The sequence below is a fragment of the Ammodytes marinus genome (assembly GCF_949987685.1).
Source record: "Ammodytes marinus genome assembly, chromosome: 15".
Lineage (NCBI taxonomy): Eukaryota > Metazoa > Chordata > Actinopteri > Uranoscopiformes > Ammodytidae > Ammodytes > Ammodytes marinus.
The window spans coordinates 8,079,839-8,101,226 of NC_137219.1; the positions used below are offsets into that span (position 1 = coordinate 8,079,839).

The 21,388-nt window shown below is 41.9% G+C and overlaps 1 protein-coding gene across 1 annotated transcript; it reads right to left on the reverse strand.

Annotated features, from left to right (window-relative positions):
- Positions 1-9,138: 9,138 nt before the first annotated feature.
- Positions 9,139-19,014, reverse strand: slc7a14a (solute carrier family 7 member 14a; the record flags this gene model as incomplete). The annotated part of the gene is made up of 9 exons (XM_080041915.1): positions 9,139-9,422; positions 11,077-11,313; positions 11,591-12,086; positions 12,895-13,042; positions 13,133-13,341; positions 15,194-15,340; positions 15,722-15,939; positions 17,935-18,171; positions 18,723-19,014. The coding sequence occupies 9 exons, from the start codon at positions 19,012-19,014 to the stop codon at positions 9,139-9,141; spliced, it is 2,268 nt and encodes a 755-aa protein (XP_079898041.1).
- Between the last annotated feature and the right edge of the window lie 2,374 nt (positions 19,015-21,388).

The following is a 21,388-nucleotide window of genomic DNA, read 5'->3' on the forward strand; positions in this document are numbered from 1 at the left end:
ATTAAAGCTGCCTTTGTCTGGAGTCTGTCGCACTGAGATGATCTCATCCCACACATCGCTTTTCTTCTTCTACCAACCTGTGTGTTTAATGTTTACATTTGACATACAACATTCAGAAAGCGTATGTGTGTGTTCTGCAAGCTGAATATGACACTGCTTGCTATCAGGCCCGGTTCTAGACAGTTAGATTAGGGTGGGCCTGTAGAAATTTTAGGTGGGCACACTGGGCAGAGAGGCAGAGAGGCAATTTTTTTTGCCCTTGTAAGATCTCTGCATCTGATTTTTGGCACATTTACTGTGAATTGTGTAGAACACAATATGCAAATAAACTTTGAGTATTGCTGTGTGGGAGATTTGATTCTTGCATGTTTTTTTCCTAAATGTTTATGAATAACATATAATATACAACATAATGTATCTTTTTTTCTTTAATCGCAGTGTTAACTGTAGGCAGCCTCAGCTGATTGAAGAGAAAGTTTTGGGACTGGGCAACCTGGATGGTGGTAGTCCAGAGCTATACACACTATATAGATATACAATAGTCTTTCCACTAATGCCTCCAATGTCCAGCTGGGTGAATTTAGTAGCCAGCTGAGGTCACGACCCTGCTAGGGTGGTCCGGGGGTATGCCCCCCCGGGAGATTTTTTTTTTTACCTTTTTAAAGTGAAATGCATGAATCTGGTGAACTTTGAGAGGAAAATTTGAGGCTAAATCTGAGGAATTTTGTGTGAACAAATAATTTGGAGACACTGGGTCGGTTGAATTAGAAGCTATTGAAGAAAGACACATGGATTTTCCATAGAAATATAAATTTGAAATAAAATATTATGCAGGGTCCTCTGGGATGGGCTTGGTGCTCTTTTTCTTTTACGGGACATATTTTCTGTAATATAATGAATTCATTTAAATGCAGTGAGAGGGACGAAGCAGAAGAACTCTGTTGTCCAGTTATCTATTTTTCCACAGACGAGGCTGAAATAGGCTATAGACTATACAAAGTGCATGGGCAACTGAGGGCAGCCCCATTTTCAAATATGTTATAATAAACTCAATACACACTGTGCATGCTACACACTGTGCATGCCATTGACGTGAACGTGACGTTATCAGTTAACCTCTGATTACCTCCCAGATGAACTGATTCAATTATTAAGCTATTAACTATCTACCAAAACATTGTATTCCTTTTATTGTATGATAATTTACATTTACATAATATGATGTTGATATCAAACACACAAACAAAAAAAATTGGGGGGGGGGGGGGGCCCTGGCAGTCGGGACCCTAAGCAACCGTTCATTTTGCTTATGCCTCGGGCCGGCTCTGCTGACCAGTGACCACTATAAGCGGGGTGGGTAACTTGGAGGCAGGCTTTCCTGCCCACCCAATAATACAATTAGAAGCAATGCATGGTAATGGTATATTATTTAGTATTAATTAATTGTCTGAATTTTATTTGACATTTTCTTGGACAGCGAATGAAAAGGTCCGTCCGATAGTGGGTCCGGACTTCCACCTAAAAAAAAAATTAAAAAAAAAAACAATTGATTGGGTGGGCACAGCCCACATTTGGGTGAGCACGGCCCACCCTGTCCCCTGGCTACCGCCGGCCCTGCTTGCTATACGTTGATGGTGTATACTTATAAAGTGTGTGTGTGTGTGTGTGTGTGTGTGAGAGTGCGTGCATGCGTGAGTGAGTGATCATGTGAACAGAAGCTGAGGACAATGGAAAAATAACACAAATTGTTTTTGATGTCTGCAATGTGACTCAGTGACCTTGAGTTAGGTCAGCACAGAAGAGCCTGTCCAAGACACTCAGAGCCACACACTGTGCCAGCCCTCCCGTTCCAGACCAGAAACACACACACACACACACACACACACACAGTAGAAGGACGAGGATTGTGTCCAGTTTGTGGCTGACTCTGTCCACATCAAGGTCATATCGTTGCTATTACATGATACTTTGGAAACAATATTTGCCATCTCATTGTACTCGGCTTATCTTCAAACACGCAGGCAGACACACACACACACACACACACACACACAAACACACAACCATCCGTCTTAGTTGCATACTCAACTCCCCTCAGTAACTGTATTTCCACACATCATGCTGGCACTTTATATGGCATGTGTATGTGTCTTTTCTGGAACGTCTGTGTGTGTGTTTGTGTGTGTGTGTGTGTTTGTGTGTGTGTGTGTGTGTGTGTGTGTGTGTGTGTGTGTGTGTGTGTGTGTGTGTGTGTGTGTGTGTGTGTGTGTGTGTGTGTGTCTGTCTGTCTGTGTGTGTGTGTCTGTGATCATGTTGCTGTGTGTACTCCCTGGAATGGGATGCTGTTCCAGGCACAGGGCCATCTCATCCACAGGAGGCAAGTGGGAGGATTGTGGGTAACCAAGCTGCCATGTATCGCTGAGAGAGACTGGCAGTGTTTTGATATGCTATGCTAAAACGTTGCTATCTAAAGTTCTATCAATGATCAACATAACTTTGACTAGGAGGATGTTTGAACAGAGAAACTATAATTCACTAACCATATTACTCTGTGATATTCTATCCTCTTTGGCAAATTTTTCTTCTTCTTTCAGTGCAGTGTTTATTTGACTTTCCTTGAGTATCCACTGTCCACATCAACATGACCTTTCTATTTCTGCTTCAATTTCTGAATACATTTTTCTAAGATACCATTCAGTAAAACCCACATAACATCCATGAACCTTTCCCCTTCCCTTGTCTGTTTCTGAGGAGGTGGTGAAAACAAAAGACCTAGCAATAATGTTAGAGCAATAAAGTGTGTTTTTTTAGTTGAGAGAGAGAGAGTGGGAGTCAAGCCCTCTAATCCAAACACATCGTCTTTTGTGGCTTTGTTTTGTTCTGGTTTGTTGAAGCCATAGGCGTAGATTTAGGGGGGGAAGCAGGGGACGCGTCCCCCCAAAAAATTAGAGGAGATACATTTGTCCCCCTCAAAAAGTAAGGAAGACAACCCTATTCTCCCCAAACTAGGTAAGAATTACAGTTCAGGGTGTTCTGGTGACTGGGCTGGCCAGTCCTGGAGCACCTTGATCTTCTTCGCCTTGAGGAACTTTGATGTAAAGAAAATAAATCGCTAAAACGCAAGAATGCAAAAACACAAAAAAATTGCCTAAAGTCGCAAACATGAAAAAAAATAAATAAAAATAAAAATAAATAAGTTCTGACTTTTTTCTCAGAATAAAGTGAGAACTTTTTTTTTCATTTGTGGCCCTAATCCTCTTCCGTATGCATAACTATGTAGTAATTAAAAATGAAATAAAAAAATGTATTACCCTAGGTAATGCATATCTATGTAGTAGTTAAATAAAAAAAATAAAAAATATAGGCTATATTACCCTAGGTAATGCATAACTATGTAGTAGTCAGTTAGACATCCTCCTATCCCCATGGCTATAGCGATCAAACATCAGACACTCGACTAAAGTAAGCTACAACTTGTCACCTTAGCCTTATAACCTCACTGAGAGAAAGTTGAAAGGAAAATGTTAAACTTACCAAACAAAGCAGGTCTATTCAGCTGATTCCACCCGGATTTAATGGACCGTCTGTGATTTAAAGATGGAGGCTTGCGGTTGTTTTTACCGGTTATTATTACTGTATTTAGTTTGACAGTAGTGTAATATTTCCCAGAATGCTTTGCAAAACGACAGTAATTTACTGTCGAATGCAAATACAGTAAGATACTCATGACATTACAGTAATATTACTGTGAAAACAGCCAAATCGACAGTACTTTACTGCATAACAAAAATGCATTAAGATACTGTTGACATTACAGTAATATTACTGTGAAAACAACAGAAATAATTTACAGTGCATTGAAAATGTTGTCGTTTTAAAAAATGTTCTAATTAGGTCTCAATAGGGGAGATTGTTGAATACCATATTGCTCCAACATGGACATGAAACCATGTTGGTCCTTCCATATCTGTTTGAACATGGAAGACATCCACATGTACAGCCATGCATAAAATCAGTGCACAGCATCATTGTGTATAGCGTACTTATATTCTTCCTCAAATGTGTAGATGTGACAGGACCTATTATAAAGTCTTTATTATCAATCACAGAAAGGAAACTATGAAAGAAATGAGCAAGCCTTTTTTTGGTATTTGCAATAAATAACTTTCATTGTTGCATGGAAGCAATATCAACAACTGAGCAAAAAACAGTGCACCCAGGAGCAAAATAACCACATATATGGAAGAAACCATTTAAATTTTTTTTAAAAACATAAAAAACAACTATATAGTACAGCCTTGTGCTAAAATATACAGAAGAGGAAAGGAATATCTAGTTGTTGCGAGAGAAGCCAATCTCAACACGTCCGACACACACCGACTGGACACTTGGCCACAGCAAACACAGAGCACAGGAAGAACATTGCACGCTTCTCAGAGACAAAATAAACAAAGAGTATAGCTGACTTAAAAAGCAATATAGTGGCAATATTAGATTTTGCTTGTAGATTTCTCCTTGTATTGTATTAAAATAGTTTCTGCACGTTTTACTGTTAGTACTCTTACTCCTAAACCTTCTACGGTCCTATTGACGTCTAGAGCAACCATTTCGAAATCCTTCAAAAGGAAAGGACTTGGGTTGATAAATTAGGTTTATCATTCCACAGAGACTACGGTTGTTAAAAATATATTTTTGAGCAGTTTTCTCTCAGGTCTTCCTCTTGTGATTGAAGAAAAACACAGAAAGTGAAGTCTGATAACTCCACCCATCTCTGTTGTGCACACACCTTCCCCAAGAGGACCTATGAATCGGAGACAGTTGTAGAAAAATACTTTTTCTTGTAGTACGCTTCTCCTTTCACTTTGTATACTTTTTCACTGTGTCAACACATCTGCTATATAGTCATTGGACTCTAAACTAATACTTTCAGTATTTTAATAACTTAGCAACTAGGGTTTTTAAAATTTTTAATGTAATTGTTGACAACGTGAAAGAAAGAAGAAAACTCTGTCCTCTTGTGATTGAACTGATATTTGCAGCTTATTAGCAGACTCCCAATAAAAATCATTTGCTCTGTTGAGTCTTAAGTGTTCAATTTGAAAGAAGTCACCTGTAGGTGAAAAGTAAACACACATTGTGGACTTTGGCTTGCAGAGGTTGTGGTTGAGAACAGGGATATACAGTACAGGCAGTAGGGTAGACTGTAGGTGGTCGAGGGAGGATGTGAGAGCAGTCATTCCCACAGCCACGTGCTCGCTAAATGTTCTACTCCCTCTTCAAACCAAGCCCTGGTTCCCATACCTGAACAGAAGAGAGAATATTGGGAAGATTCTAATTGAATCCATCTTCTTTTAGCCCATGACTTTACAACTCATTGAGTTGTGAAGTACAAGGTTTTGAATCTGAATAGAATTGATAAGGTTGTGCGATCAACACCTGTCAGTTCAGGTCACTATTAAGGATCCTGAACAATCATGTTTTTGAAGCTGATTTGTTAAATCCTCTCAGCACCAACAGGCCACTGTTCCCAGGTGTAAGAAGACAAAGCCTTTCCGTTTGGTTTGGTGTTCTATTGTGTCTCGTTGCGATCAATCACCACATGCAGGTACGACATTTACATCCTGGGCCTCGTGCATGAGAGCATGCTACACATTCACCATGACAGTCACATTGAGGCGCAGACGCACACCACAAACACGCAAACATACTGTACATGCACTCAAGCACTGGTATGCAAACGCACGGAGCAGATAGTATAGTAAGTTGACTGTACAGTCAAGTGTCAGATGCATGGCAACGCCGGTATTCGCAGGTTTTTGTTTTGGCTGAACTATGAATCCAAACTGAGTTGAGATGTGAGGGTAGTTCTTTGAGCCGAAAAGTACAACAATTTGTATGTTTCTGGATGTGTGTTTGATATAGTGTTCAAATGATTCAGAATCAGATGGTATTTCCAAACGTATCTCCAGACAGAACCTTGATATTGGACAATTCTGCAAAACGTCAGATTACGTTCAAATGCAACCTTTAAAAAAAAGACGGTATTTTTACAGCATTTATGCAACGCATCCTCTGCACAATGTGAGTATCATATTACTGCTGTGTGTATCAGCATCATTCCCTGTTGTAATGAGCTTGGTGTGTCCTTGTCGAGAGCGATGAGATCAGAGCCTAAATTCCAAACATATTCCACTTCCAGATAACAATCCCTTCCTAAAACAAAAGTAAGTGAAACATCATGGTTTCGGGAAAAGGGGCGATAATTCTTGGTCTCGGGGTTCAAGTAAGGATTTTTAAAAATACTGAAGTCATGAGCCAAAGTACCTCATCCGTACACCCCTCCCAAAATGTTGATCAGATACCAAAAAAAGACTGAACTTTTTTCTTTTGATATTTTTGTACTTTGTTTGTATCTCCCTATGTAGGCTTAAAATCTGTATCAAAGCATTATCCAAACAAAAAGGGATATGATTTGAAATGGTGAATACTAAATTGAATTCATTATTCATTTGTGTTGGGCTAACAAGCTTGGAAAACATACACCATGTCCAACATACTTTGCATTGGCAAGATGCAGAATCGTCCAATATCAGCGTAATTCCTTGGTATACTGGGCTGATTTCTGGAAATGATTTCAATATTGGGCCTATATGAAGAATACATGTGTGGATAGTTGTGGATGGTTGTGGTATGAGCAAAGGTAGGAGGGGGTTTTTGCGTGGCATCTTTAGATTTAGTGCATTAGCTGTATAAGGCTTCCCTGGAAGGGACAGATGCAGCAACAGGGGGCAAGAGGAAAGGTTGCAAGGAGGACAATCAGGGCATTCACCAGCAGCTATGGTAGATTCTGATTCTTCATTCTTAGTAAGGAATCAAAGGCCTAACCTTGACAGCATCCACTTACACACTGACTCTACAGGACTACGATGGAATTTGATTGATTTTCAAAATATATCTTCAGTGTGCAACAACAGTGTCAGTTACGTATGTAAAGTAATGTAAAAAGTGGGGACTTCAACTGTAGCTACATGCATAGGGGAAGGCAACAGGGAGGTTCACTCAGACTACTTTGGGCTTGGTTTATAGCAGCACCACAGGGAAAGAAGTAAATGCTCTGGTGACAAATCAGTAGAGTGATAGCAGACACCCTAAGGTGAAACAGCATCTAATGGATCATCAGGCCACATACAGTGCAGATTGCTCTTTCAAATCCTGACTGAAAACCCAATCTAGACTCTGTCACTTGTGGCTTGGAGTGGCGACTCCCTGCTGACATGGTCTGATGAATGTCAAGACCAGGAATGAGGTGGAAAATGGATGAAGGAAGAAGTTTGGTTGGAAGAGCCAAGGAGTGATGGAAGTAGATGATGTGTAAAAGGTTAAGGAAGAGGGGAGAAAGGTTGACAGGTGGAATAAAATGTCAGCTCACTCAATGCCAAAGTACAACTCCAACTTATTTCAAATAGTTCTCAGTGAGGGACTGTACAACTAATTGGTGTGGGGATAGGGGTTGAAACATATGTATCACTAAAAAAAGAAATTGATGCACTTTTTCCCTTAAATTTGTTCCATAAAGGAAAATTTAAAATAACATATAAAAGTAATACTAGGAAGGGAACCAATTAAAAGACACTATTCCCACTCCATTATTTTGCTTTCTGCGCTGCGAGAAAACATGAATATACTATGAGGAAAATCGATTTTCTGTATTGAGGGAACTGAAAATAAATTCCTTCCCAGTCCTGGTAAACAGCAAGAACGGCATTGACGTAGAGACAAGCACACAGAAAATACCGAACAGAAATGATGACATTCGTCACAATGAACCATGCAGGATGTCAATACAGATTCCACCTGTTCTCTCTCTCTCTCTCTCTCTCTCTCTCTCTCTCTCTCTCTCTCTCTCTCTCTCTCTCTCTCTCTCTCTCTCTCTCTCTCTCTCTCTCTCTCAGTTACACACTGGACTCTCTCATCCTTTTAGGTACACCGATGATCTCACAGCCAGTGTGTTATATCGTACAATGAGCTGCTTTGGATTGATTCTGAGCTTCATGCAAGGCGCAGGAAAAACAAAACAAAAGAAATACCTACACATACACAGCAAGGGAACCTGAAGAACACACTTTATATCTACACACACACACACACACACACAGACGTGAGAATCAATGTAAAAGGTTGAGTTTGATTGCACATACACCCTCACGCACACACAGGCAAAATTAAAGTATAAAAACACACATAATTGGAAAAACACACATACACGTATTGTGGATGAAGGCACTATTGCAAGCAAAGTCCAAAAGTACTATTTGTGGCAGACAACATCAACACCCTCTTCCCAATCCAGTCCTGAATCCCTTGGGCTAGATGTTAGAGGGTCAGGGGAAATAATTAAAGATGGACAGAAAGCAGTTTTTAATTTTAAGGACCATTTGTTTTTGAGTTTTTGAGAGTGTGTGTGTGACTGCAGTCCGCTCTGTTGAAAGTAGCAGAACGAGCAGAGAAAGTCAGACCTGTACATAGGAAATAGCTCGGGCGATCATGTCATCTAATTTTCCCGTATGTCGGGTGTTATAACCGGAAGGGAGGTGCTGATTCATCTGTCCCTCGCTCACCACCACCACCTTCTTCATCTTCTCCGGTAAATTCCCGGATATAAACTGTTAACTGATTTGCTCAGTACACACACACACACACACACAATGTGTCATGGCTCACAGAGCAGCGAGTCACATTTTTGTATTTTATCTCTTGCTACGTCTGCACTTCTCCAGCTGGCTTCTTTTTTTATTTTTGCGTGGGACGTGGAGACTCCAGTAAGTGAATAACGACTGTGTGACAAAGACACTTGTGACCTTGACGCTCACATTTTTGCTGTGTGAGCTTGGGAGCAAAGCAAGTGGTTGAGTAAGGTGAAAAGCAGTTCCAAGAAACTATCTAGCCCAAGGGTAAGAAACACCAAACAAACACACACGCAGACACACACACACACACACACATGCTGGCATGCACACACATATACACCCACACAATCATTAACGCACTCACACTACTGTTCCCCACCACTTTCTTTTTTTTCCCCAGGCAGCAGACAAGGCAGTACATTCAGGGTAACACACAAGAGAGTCAGTCCTTTCAGAAATCCATGGGATCCTCTTCTGCCAGGCCGTGATTGGCTACGGTCCTGCCTGCAGCTTTAACTGGCGTCCCGTCACTTTGGGCTTTAGCTTGTGAGGGAGGGGGGAGCCCTGACCCCCCCTCCTCAGTGTTAGGCGGGTAGAAGTCGTCGTCGAAGCCACAGAAGCCTTCGTCCACACCTTGATCGTAGCGCTGGTAGGTGGAGGCGTGCACCTCGTTCTCTCTGGCCCTGATCTCCAACGTACTGTTCCACATGCCATAGCCAAAGTAGATAATCACACCTGAAAGGCACACACAGACAAATATCAGCATGTATACTGTATGGACAGACACGTACTGTACATACACGTAAACAGATAGTGTTTTAGAGCTTAGAACACTACTTTAAGAGGTTAAGAAAAACAAATTCAAAAGTGCATTTGAAAAACAATTCGTCCCACTCGTATTGAGTCAGAGGAATAAAGCAATCCTACTCACACGGTAAAGAAAAAAAAGGCATCAGTTTTCAGCGTTGTTGGACACTAGTCTGAATTAATTATGTCTTTACATAAGCAATAAAAACTACAAAGAATTAAAAGGATTGAAATGGTAAGTTCAAGTAGGGGAGAACGGGGTAATTTGTCACATGGGTTGGATGTCACATACGTTATATCTCGCCACCAGAGCGCGCTAGCTCTGAAATGTTGATATAAAAAAGGTCCAGAATTGGGATCAGAGGTCACATACATAGACTTCCTTGGAGGAAGACAGCTGCATTTCAGGTGAGAGGATGTTTTGTGTTTTTCATGTCAAATTCAAAATATTTTGCTTCTCAGTATTTTTCTTCTAGGCTTTTACACAATGGGTTTATAACAAAACACTTGTTACCCTCAGAAAGTGTGAATGGTAAACTATAGTTTAGATTGTGGTTAGCAAGCTAATTAGTTGTCAGATGGTTGTTGGCCTTGATGCTAGCAAGAAATTCAAGTTGGGGTTGGTCGTCAAATTTTTTTGGGGGTTGGTTGTCACATGTTATCTCAAGGCTGCAGCCAGAAAAGGAACCCAATAACGAAAGAAATTGTCAAGCTGTATCCTCACTGACACCCGAGAGAAGGAAAGAATAGAGCAGGAAAAGGCAGCTAGCAAGCAAAAGAAAAAAGGGCAACAAAATCAAAACAACCCAGTGCATCCCAAACTAGACCAGCTGCCAAGGCTACAGAACGTTATGTAGGCCTATTTGTCAACTTGACAATGCAATTAAACATTCAAATTTGGTTCTGCCTCCTTGCCTTCTTTTTAAGATTTTTCCCATTAAGATAACATTGTGACAAACAACCCCATAGTGTGTGACAACCGACCCCTTGATGGGGTTGGTTGTCACAATGTGTCAGAGTGTCTTTGATGGTAAATTACTTCTTCATTACAATAAGTTGGAAAAAAAGAGAGACACACATTTCTAGCCAACACCTTAAGCTTCAATTTAATGTAGGAATGGCTATTGACAGATGTTTTGGTGATGAGCAATTCTCACTAGAGTAAAAAGTGTGCCTACTTACCCCGTTCTCCCCTACATGGTGAGCGCTTTCCCACACACAAGTACACAAACACACACAAAAACACACGCATACACACACAGACAAATACAGATGCACGGATAGATACAACCGAGGCAGGAAATAAAAATGAAATGAGACTTCCTTATTCTTCCATAACAAAACAAAGTGAGTAAGCCAGACACACACTCGATTTTTCTGTCTCGCCGAGCCAAAAAGAGATAAGTAATTTCAAGGGTGATGGATTTATCGCTCTATTGTTTAAGATCAAAACACGGTCAGTTCCCATCTGTACAGGTTGGCAGAAAGGACCTAGATCCTGTCTTAAAAAAAATCTGGTTATAAAAGACTCCAAACCTGATAAAAACAAGACAAACTACAATTCAGTGAGATGGCCGCTTACCCACGAGGCACCAGACTGAGAATCGTATCCAGGTGATGACAGACAGTTTGAGCATGAGGTAGATGTTGACCAGCATGGCTGAAGCAGGGACAAAGGGCACACAGGGCGCCATGTAAGGCAGCCGCTTAGGGTTCTCTGGCTGCTGCAGGATGATGATGACGAGCAGGGCAATGAAGAGGATGAAGAACACCAATAGCATCACAGCCCACCAGTGACCCTCGCCAATACTGCTCGATCCTGGACAGAGAGGATGGAAAAAGAGAAAGAAAAGACGTGATTAAAGTTTGCTCTGTAAACGGGCATGTTGCTAGCTACGATGGGCTGTCTTTGTTTACAGAACCAAGGCTGTGTTTTAACACTGGATTTTTTTTTCACAGCGCACACACAGTACGGACTGGTAGAGGATCATTAGGAGATATTTGCTCATTTTGACAACAAGCATGAGCATACTCTACCTTTAATTGTTACACTGTATTGAAAATTCCTGACTGTATGTTGTTCACATGTTGCTCACCAAAAATGATGAAGGAGCAGAAAGCGAAGATGACGATGAAGAGGAGCAGCACACACAGGGTGACAGTTTTCCCGGTGGCCACGGTCGGCCTGTCCATCTTTGCCGGGAGGCCCAATCGGATCCGCATGGTGTAGTAACGTGGTCCAATCAGCTTCTTCAAACGCCGGGACACCCCGCCCTCTGTCTCCTCTGCTTCAATGCCGGTGGCCATATCCACCGTGCCGTAGTTTGGGTGGTTGGCAGTGTAGGCGGTTTTATCCGGTTTGCCTATGAGCATCTCGTTGTCTCCTAGCGACGGCAGGTTTTTGGCTCCGCAGGTGTTGGTGGCGGGCCCTCCGTACTCGTCTAGCTCGCTGGTGGGCGACAAGGCGTCTTTCTCGCACTCGGCCAGAACGCCTTCCTTCCTCTTGTTGTTCTGCTCCTCTGAGAGAAAGTTTACAAAGCCATGGATCTCGCCCTCCGGTTGGTAACGCAATAGGAGCACACACAGGCTTACCTGCAGACAAATGAGGGGGAATAATTATTTACTTTTTAAAGCTGAGATATTGTAGCCCATTGTCCCCCCACAATTATCTTCCTGCTAATAGTTTTTCCCACAAATAAAAATGTTTCAAACTTTTTAAGAAAAAACCTATGCTATTTAAGTTTTAATTACTTTTTTTGTTACCACTGTGGATATGGAGCATTATTTTGGTACTGATTGGTTATCAGGATTTCATTAAAACATCAGTACCTGGCTCATTGATATCTCAGCTGATCAGCTACCAGTAACAACAACTATCCAATAGAAGGGCATAGGTTAACCTTCAATGAACCTGACACACATGCACACAATGATTGATGCTGGAGCTCCCCTCATCACCACAACCTTCTGTTTATATATAACACATGTTGGGATTGCTGACTTTGCTAAGAACCTCGTATGGTTACAGCTCTTGTACAATTCAGTATGATTCACGTGTTGTGTGGATTAGTCTTCCCAGCAATATCCCCTCCCTCAGATAGCAGAGCACTTTTGTCCTAATCTGACATTATCATAAGAACATGTACACAAATAAAGGAAATCCCTCGTCTATAAGTCTCCTAGATTAAGTACAATTCATAAGTTGAAACAGTATACACATATCTACAATAGTTTTTTTTTAATTTTACTGTTGGTCCACTCGCAGCCATCTTTGTCAACGGGTTATCAAGTGACAAATAAATCATTGTAATACAGTTAACAAATATAGTGGGTCGGATGCACCCTTCAAGAGTCCATATGGTTTATTTTGATGGGTCAACTATCATGTTCCACCACTCACCAGGGTATAGGCCAGCAGGGTTCCTATGGACATCATCTCAATGAGGTCTCTGAGGCTGACCAGGAGGGAAAGGATGGCAGCCAGGAAGCCAGACACCACACAGGCAACAGCAGGGGTCTCTGTGTAGGAAGACACATTGGCCAAGAACCTAAAAGACACACAAAAAATGGAGTAAATTGAAAGTAAGTAGCGCACTTAATTTAGATTGATGTGAAAATAAATATCTATGTGCACTGACTTGAACAGTAGGCCATCCCCTGCCATGGCGTAGATGACCCTGGGCATAGGGAACAAGGACCCCAGTAGAGATACAGTGAGTCCAGCTATGGAGCCCACCGCCACAATGTACTTTGCGAACATACAGCCGTGCTGAGCAAACATCTCCATGAGCGGGGCGTCTGTGTCTATCTCATTGTACGGTACCATCAGGGTCAGGATCACAGAGACCTGGGTGGTTGGATACAAACAGAGAGAAAAGAAGAAGAAGAAAAAAAGGCTTAAGAAAAGCTGATTAAGATCACCAGACACGATTGTGAAACCTCCACCATAGCTACTAAATGCAGCCTGTTTTTTAACCTCATCAGAGAACATTTGACAGATGCTATAATTACATACAAAGTGTTCAGCTACATTCTCACAGCGCACTTGGCACACAAGCGTTCAACAAATCGCACATCCCATTGCATACAAGATGTTCATCAGTCATGCTACTCTCTCAGTTTGTGTGTGTGTGTGGTGTGTGTGTGTGTGTGTGAGTGTGTCTGTGTGTGTGTTTGCGTGAGCGAGCATGGCATTTTGATCCTTGTGTCTGACGTGTGAAATCATGCAGGACCATCTGCCACAGATCCTGCACCACACTAGAGATGGATTTGCACTGACATATTGCAGGAAGAGAGGGAAACAATATAAAAGACTAACCCTCACACAGAAGAAGATAGGGAGATCATATCACTCCTAGTAATAACCTGGGGCCCTTTAACTCTTCTGGGCACAGGCTGGTTGACAGTGTTAGTGAACCATAGGGGGACTGTATAAATCTAGAGGGAATCATACAACAAATCCTGCTTAAACATGTTTTTTTGAGAGAGCAGAGCTGATCATAAACTGCATTATACCGTGCCCAATTAAGCTCGTTCTTGATAAGTTTTCAGTTTGCACGTTAATGTGACTCCCCAGCATGATTGAGGTATAATCAAAAAACATCATTCAGGGGGCGCCTTTAGCTCAGTTGGTAGGGCGTCCCCCCCATGGGCCTCGGCCAGCAGCGGACCCAGGTTTGATTCCAGCCCGCGGTCGTTCTCTGCATGTCACTCCCCTCCCTGTCCCATTTCAACTCTGTCTCTACACAGTCAATAAAGCATAAAAATGCCAAAAAAATATCTTAAAAAAAAAAACATCATTCAATATTATTCTCATTCTTGCCCCCCTTTTGAGTGAATATGCATACTGAATATGCAGTGCCGCCAGCTTTAAAGCATGGATGTGCAGAAACTCAGGCAATGCACCATAGGGTGAACCTTACTACTTTTGATGACGCTACATTGTGTCTTACTCTCTCTAATTCAACCGCATCAATTGAATTGTAGCAAAAAAAGTTTTTTCCAAGATACCCACAGGGTGAGATAGATCAAAGAAACACAGAGATTAAGAGACGCTCAGAAAGTAGACTTTCTAGAACCAGCGAGGGGTCGATGTGGAGAAAGACATGCAACTTGGAGACGGAGAGTAAGACAGCTTGTTCCAAAAGTAGTAGGAGGGCTTTGATGCTGATGCAATCTTTTGCCCCATGGCGATGCTGAGGAAATTCTCCATCCTGATAGGCCACTGGTCGGTACCAAGTACCCATAGCAACAGCCATCCAGGACCAACGTGTCAAAGTTAGAAATCTTGTTAGGCTATGCAAGCTGAATACCTAAAGATCAGTGATGAGAAACACACCCCCACAGGCACAGTTGGAGTGCAGGGGCAATGCAACTTTGGTATGTGATGTTTTCCATCCTTCTGTCAGACACTTTTCAAAAGTTTGGGGTAGCACTGTGTGGGCGTATGACAAAAGTTAGACTACAGCCTACGTTCTTTCCACAATCAATGTGATAATATTCATCTGTCAGGGAGTCAGGCAGTCAAGTCATTATCCAACCTCATACATTTTTTTTTCAGACAAAAAAATCTAATCAGCTACAGTATATCAGCTCAAGGGTTTGCATTCTTAATTGTCCTCACACCACCTCTTAACTCCAAAATACTCAAAAAGGGAAATTGCTCATGTATGTCTATGGTGGTGCTCAAGGGGACTCACAGAGACGTAGGCAGTGAGGCAGGTGATGAGGGAGGCAGTGATGGCATACGGGATGGAAGTGTTGGGACTCTTGGCCTCCTCTCCTGTTGTGGCGATGATGTCAAATCCAATGAAGGCATAGAAACAGGTGGCTGCCCCCTGCATAACCTGGAACACAACGTATGCAAGAGTTATGATAGTTTACATAAAGAACATAAGCACATGGGGTCTCAATCTACATACACCTGCCTTCAAACTCACAGTATTTTAGATCCTCAACAGGATGTTTGAGCTAACAGATGGCCTCCGGTTTATTGGGTTATTCTCTTACACTATTTGTTCAGATAGGACAGGAACTGGCTACCTATTGCCCCCAATAAACATTCCTCGTAGACCATCTAGGTTTTCAGGAAAACCTCCTTAAAGTCATGAATACATTTTGACCTGATATACAGTACATATGTATAGTGAATATCTGAAAAGTACGTAGTTACACAAGACATTGCCATCACACCAACCTCCCTGTGTTATGTAAATGTATCTGCTTACCCCAGACCAGCCAAAGGGCAGGAATCTGCCCTCGTCCCAGTTCTCTCCGTTGACGAAGAACAGCCCTGCGATCATTATGAACACCCACACTATGAGGTTGATGACGTTCAGCACGTTGTTTAAGCCCACCGAGTTCTTCACTCCCAGAGCAACTATCACTGTCACCACCAGCGCTATCAGCAGAGCCAGCAGGTCTGGGTAGGACTGCTCCCCTTTACCTAAAGGATAGGGTTAGGGTTAGGGGTAGCACACAGATACTATATGTTGTTGTAGGTGGTGGTGGGGGATGCAAAATTGCTTGCAAAAAAGAAAGCTGGCTAAGTCAACAGATCTATTGCCCAGGCTTTCATTAAGGATATTTTTCACCATCGATTTATCTTATCAATAGTCTCGTTTGAAAATGAAACAAAAAATTAAGCCTTGGTGCTTATTTTGAATGACCGATAGTTCCAAACCCACAGATATTCAAATATTGAAAATAAGAGAACAGCAGCAAATCATCACACAGAAGTTGAAACCAGCAAATGTCAAGCATTTTTTCCATATAAATGATTAATAGTATTTTAGAGTTGAGGTTGTTTTCTGTCTCTCAAGTAAGTAGCTTGTCTGCATAATAAATCACAACACACTCTTTCCAAAGCTCATTTTATAGACTTCCTCAGGAAATGTAGCCATTCTAATGGAGGTGGCTCAGTTATTGTACTGGACAAATTCCAACCGCTGTGAAGTGAAAGCTTCAGAAACAACAAGCAAGTTAAACTTTGAGTTGATACATTTCCGAAGTCTAGAATGAACGTTTTAAGCTCAACTAAGTAGACCAATTAATCAATTAGTCAATTTATTGTATCAGCGCTACTATGGACTATTTAAAAGGCCACATACTAGAACAGTCACTAAGTACAGTGTCTGCTAAAGAGTGATTTAGAAAAAGTAATTTGTACCCAACTCAGCATTGCACATGCTGCACTAACGACACATATTTTGAACTGCGGTGTTGAGAAACAGGTGTTTTTCTCTATCAGGAAAAAGGAAACATTAACTTTCCATTATGTGCTGGAACATCTGGCCTTGCTGTTGCTTATACCATGTGACCACCGTACAACCACTGCCGCTATGTCAGTGTCCAACAGGAAGAGACTGTCAGGGCGTAGTCACACAGATAGACACAGCTGGCACGGCACACCAGCTATATAGTATTACTGCAGATAAACAGGCATTCATTCCCCTCATGGTACGATCTATGACCTGGAAAAACTGATGTTGCGTGATTTGTTTAGAAATCCAAGATGGTACAGAACCGCTGTCCCTTTCCATAATGACATCATTTCCATGTGAAACATTGTTGGGATGACAGGTTGGATGAATTTCCCAGATAGTGTTTGTTTATTTACTTATTTCATTTTTGGTGGGGGGGATTTCAAATGTGTACTGTTATACAATAAATTCCCCATAATACAGTGGCATTGTGCATCTGTGAGATCTTGAGATTGCAAATCATGGTGACGAGCACTGCACTGCAAACATTGCTGCAAGAATACTGACTGACAGCAGAGATACAGGTTTATTAAATCTGCTTCTGGACAGATTGGCATAGCTGTCATTCAGCCCCGTGGTAACTCAAGGGTCAAGCCTTGGCACGCCAGGGAGTATCTGACATTAACCTACAACCACAGGAATAGAGCTGACTCTGATCCTCTAGTGGAGGGTGGGGAGGAAAAGGGATCATTTGGGTCCAGAGGTCACTGGGATGAACGTCTGTTTGCCGTTTTTACAGGAATCCCTGCCGAAGGTTGATTAAGACACTGATGATGGACTAGCCTAGCGGATAAGCCATGTTTTTTTTTAAAGAAATCAAGCAAAAGACTCCCAATTACTACTAAACAACTTACAAGTGTTTTCATTCTGTAAACGCTGATTTACAGTCAAACAAATGAAAAACGTGTTAATGACAATAATCTTTTCACTTTTTTAAAACTGTTGTTGATCGCTTATTTCACTATGTAATGTATTTTTTTCACGTTATTTTTCTTTTTCTTCGATTAAACCTTTTTTTATACATGAGCGATCAGTTAAGGGGTGACCCTCATTTGCAAAGATGTCAAGTCAAACAAATGCGAAGCAAAAACAACAATACATACAAAATATACAATACAAAAAACTTGAACAATGATGTCAGAGGAGGCACACACATCCCTGGCCTTTCTTCCACTCACCCAAGCCATGGAGCCTTCCGATGTGTGTGATCATGAAGTCGCTGATGGTGTGGTTGGCCAGCGAATCGGCCATGCTGCTGAGGGCCGACGCCCCCGCCGCCGTGCCAATCAGATACTCCAGGATTAGGTTCCAGCCGATGAAAAACGCCACGCACTCGCCCACCGTCACGTAGCTGTACGTGTAGGCCGAACCGGTGGTCTTAGGCACGCGCACGCCAAACTCTGCATAACATACTCCTGTGGTGGAGAAAAAGAACAGACAGAGACACACATTTACTGATATTATCACCTAAGTGAAAAGCTGACTTGAAGGTATTGATAGGGAGCATTGATGTAGTACTAAGTCGTCCCTTGAGTGCCTTTTATTCTATAGCTCTGCCTCTGCCTGTATAATGTCTTTGCCCTTGTTCTGATTGCATGGTAATTGAAAGGCCCTTCATATAAATCACATATGTATAATGGTGATAAGAGTGACAGTAACCTTTATATCTTGGCCCAGAGCATGTTAAGGTTATCTTGCGTGTGTGTGTGTGTGTGTGTGTGTGCGTGTGTGTGCGTGTGCGTGTGCGTGTGTGTGTGTGTGTGTGTGTGTGTATGTGTGTGTGTGTGTGTGTGTGTGTGTGTGTGCGTGTGTGTGTGTGTGTGTTTGTGCATGTGCGTGCGCACGTGCGTGCATGCATGCCTGCGTGCATGTGTGTGTGGTTGTGTATACATTATATGAACATAAAAAAAGAGTATTTAAAAGCATGCATGTGTGTCTATTCTCTTTCCCCCCTCAGTCTTCTCACCTGACAGTATGGAGGCCACAGCGGCGATAATGAAGGACACAATGACCCCCGGGCCAGCCATCTCCTTGGCGACCAGCCCGGACACCACGTACATCCCCGTGCCGACGCAGCTGCCCACCCCTAGCGACACCAGGTCCACTGTGGACAACACGCGGGCCAGCTTTGTACCATGAGGGCCCGTGCCTGTCATGGCCGAATCCAACATGGACTCCACAGGTTTGGTCCTCAGCATGCGGGACGTAAAGGTGTTCCATTTTGAGCCCCACTGTACCTTCCCCGCAAGAGCACTCATAGTGAGGACTTAGGGGCAAGGGTTCAGAGTCAAATGAATATATTCAAAAAGAAGAGTTCTCTTTTTGACACGTTTATATTGCTTTTCTTGTGAAGAGTTATTCCTTATCCAAAATGATGGAAGATTCAAAAGAGGATATGTTTTTTGTCTCGCGTTCTCTGCCTTTCCGACTCCTTTCGTCCTGGTTTTACTGGAATGCCATCTTAGTCTTTCCCCGCATGGTGAGAGAGAATGTTATCTGAAAAAAAGCAAAAGGTGGCATGATTTATTTTTTTATGCATTTCACAGCACATTGCTTTCTATAACACCTCTGACACAATGCTTATTGTGGAGTTCACACGTCAAGAAACAGGAAACCCAACACATTACTCATGCATCCATAAACCGAGCGTACCTAGTGAGAAGGCAGCTAATTAACAAACTACTCCCTGTAGGGCTGTTGCTATGGTAGCCAAGCTCATTAGTGAGGGCAATGGATGCTAGACCCCTTTTTTTTATTTGTAAGGGGGAAAAACAGCACTATGTGTAATCATATGCAGAGCACGTGCTCATACAGTATATTTCTACTAAAGTTTCTTTGAGCACATACAAATTGAAACGGAGCTGTCAAGATATCATATAATCCTACAACGCTGCTTGTTAGCATTACAATGTGACACATGGGTCACATTTCTTATCACGCTTAAATTACAGATGCAAGAAGTAATAGTGGTACTAGACCAATTAATTATTTATTTGAGCTACTTGCAATCTACTTGGGTTAATCAGTTTCATGACTTTATTCTATTATATTTCAGAGTGATAAATTATGTTTTTTTTCTCCACTGAATGTATAAAAAGGCAGACATTTTAAACTAATTACCTGGAAATTGTAACTTAAAAAATAAATATATCAAACTTCAAATGTCCCACTCATTTCTCCATAACTTAGCCAAATAGCCTGGTTGTCTGGACAGGAAGTCATCCATTTTCCTTGGAGGTCATACAATAAGGGAAAAACTTAATAGTTTATAGGATAATTATCATAATGAATGCATCAATAATAAAAGTAAAATAACAAATGTAATAGTATAGTAATAATCACTTTGGCTATTTTTTTGTGCACAATGAGCACTATTGTGTATAGCCTACATATACTGTATAGCTGCACTGGTGAACAGAAAATTGTAGCTGAAAATGTAAACAATGATGTATTACATCTTAACAATCATGGAACATATTCAGACAGCAGAGGCCTCATAATAATTTTCGACAGCTTTTCTACAGCTTTTCAACAGGGGCCATATGAGAGACATTGTGATAAGGGGGTACTTTCGAAAAGAGAGCTATCATTAACAGCAATAACACTCACCATTCATCCACTTTGAACAGCGAGCGTATAAGCGAGTCACTAAACAAGCACACACTCGCATACAGCACACCTACGTCTCCTCTGGGCTATAATGTAAGCCACTCGCTTAAATGATGACTGCAATTACCCAGTAGTTGAACCACAGTAGGCCGGGGCTGTTATTGTCACAGCACTCAGTGGGAGTGTGAGCGTGTGGAGAGGTACAAAGATCTCCAAAGGTGATTTAATTTGTGTGTGATGGTGATTGTCAGCTTGGGGTGGGAGCTCTTCACCCATCACAAGGCTGACTCAAAGGTATCCTGATTACAATGTAAGGAAATTGATTTGCACCGATAACATGTGGAGGGAAGACGTGGAAAGAACAGGATCCAATTCATGTCTATCAAGTAGTGTAGAGTGAGTGAGTGAGTGAGTGAGTGAGTGAGTGAGTGAGTGAGTGAGTGAGTGAGTGAGTGAGTGAGTGAGTGAGTGAGTGAGTGAGTGAGTGAGTGAGTGAGTGAGTGAGTGAGTGAGTGAGTGAGTGAGTGAGTGAGTGAGTGAGTGAGTGAGTGTGCGAGGGAGCGAGTGTGCGAGGGAGCGAGTGAGTGAGTGTGTGAAGTAAGTAAAGTATGCAGTAAATCAAATTGGCTAAAGTCACAATCAAAATATGAACCTTCATCAAACTCAAAATGGAAACACATTGCATCAACTAGTCTACAGTATTGTTTCTCTAGACTTGATCTCCAATGACAGCAAGCCTGGGTGAGTTTTTGAGGTGAGTCATACAGTATGCAGGGTTTGTAAGAGGAAGGTGAATTATTATGGGACTGCCATTAATCATCCAGAGACGTAAGCGTAGTCGACCGAAACTCCAGCACTAGCAAACGTGATGGATATATTACTCTGAACATAACCTGCTTCATTTACAAAGACCTGCGCTCCAGTGGCACTGGAGATAATAATAGGGTTCAGCATGGCAGCAGAGCAGAGGAGGCATTTCCACCCTGTCTTCGTATTCAGTAAAGTGCATTTTCATTATAAGTT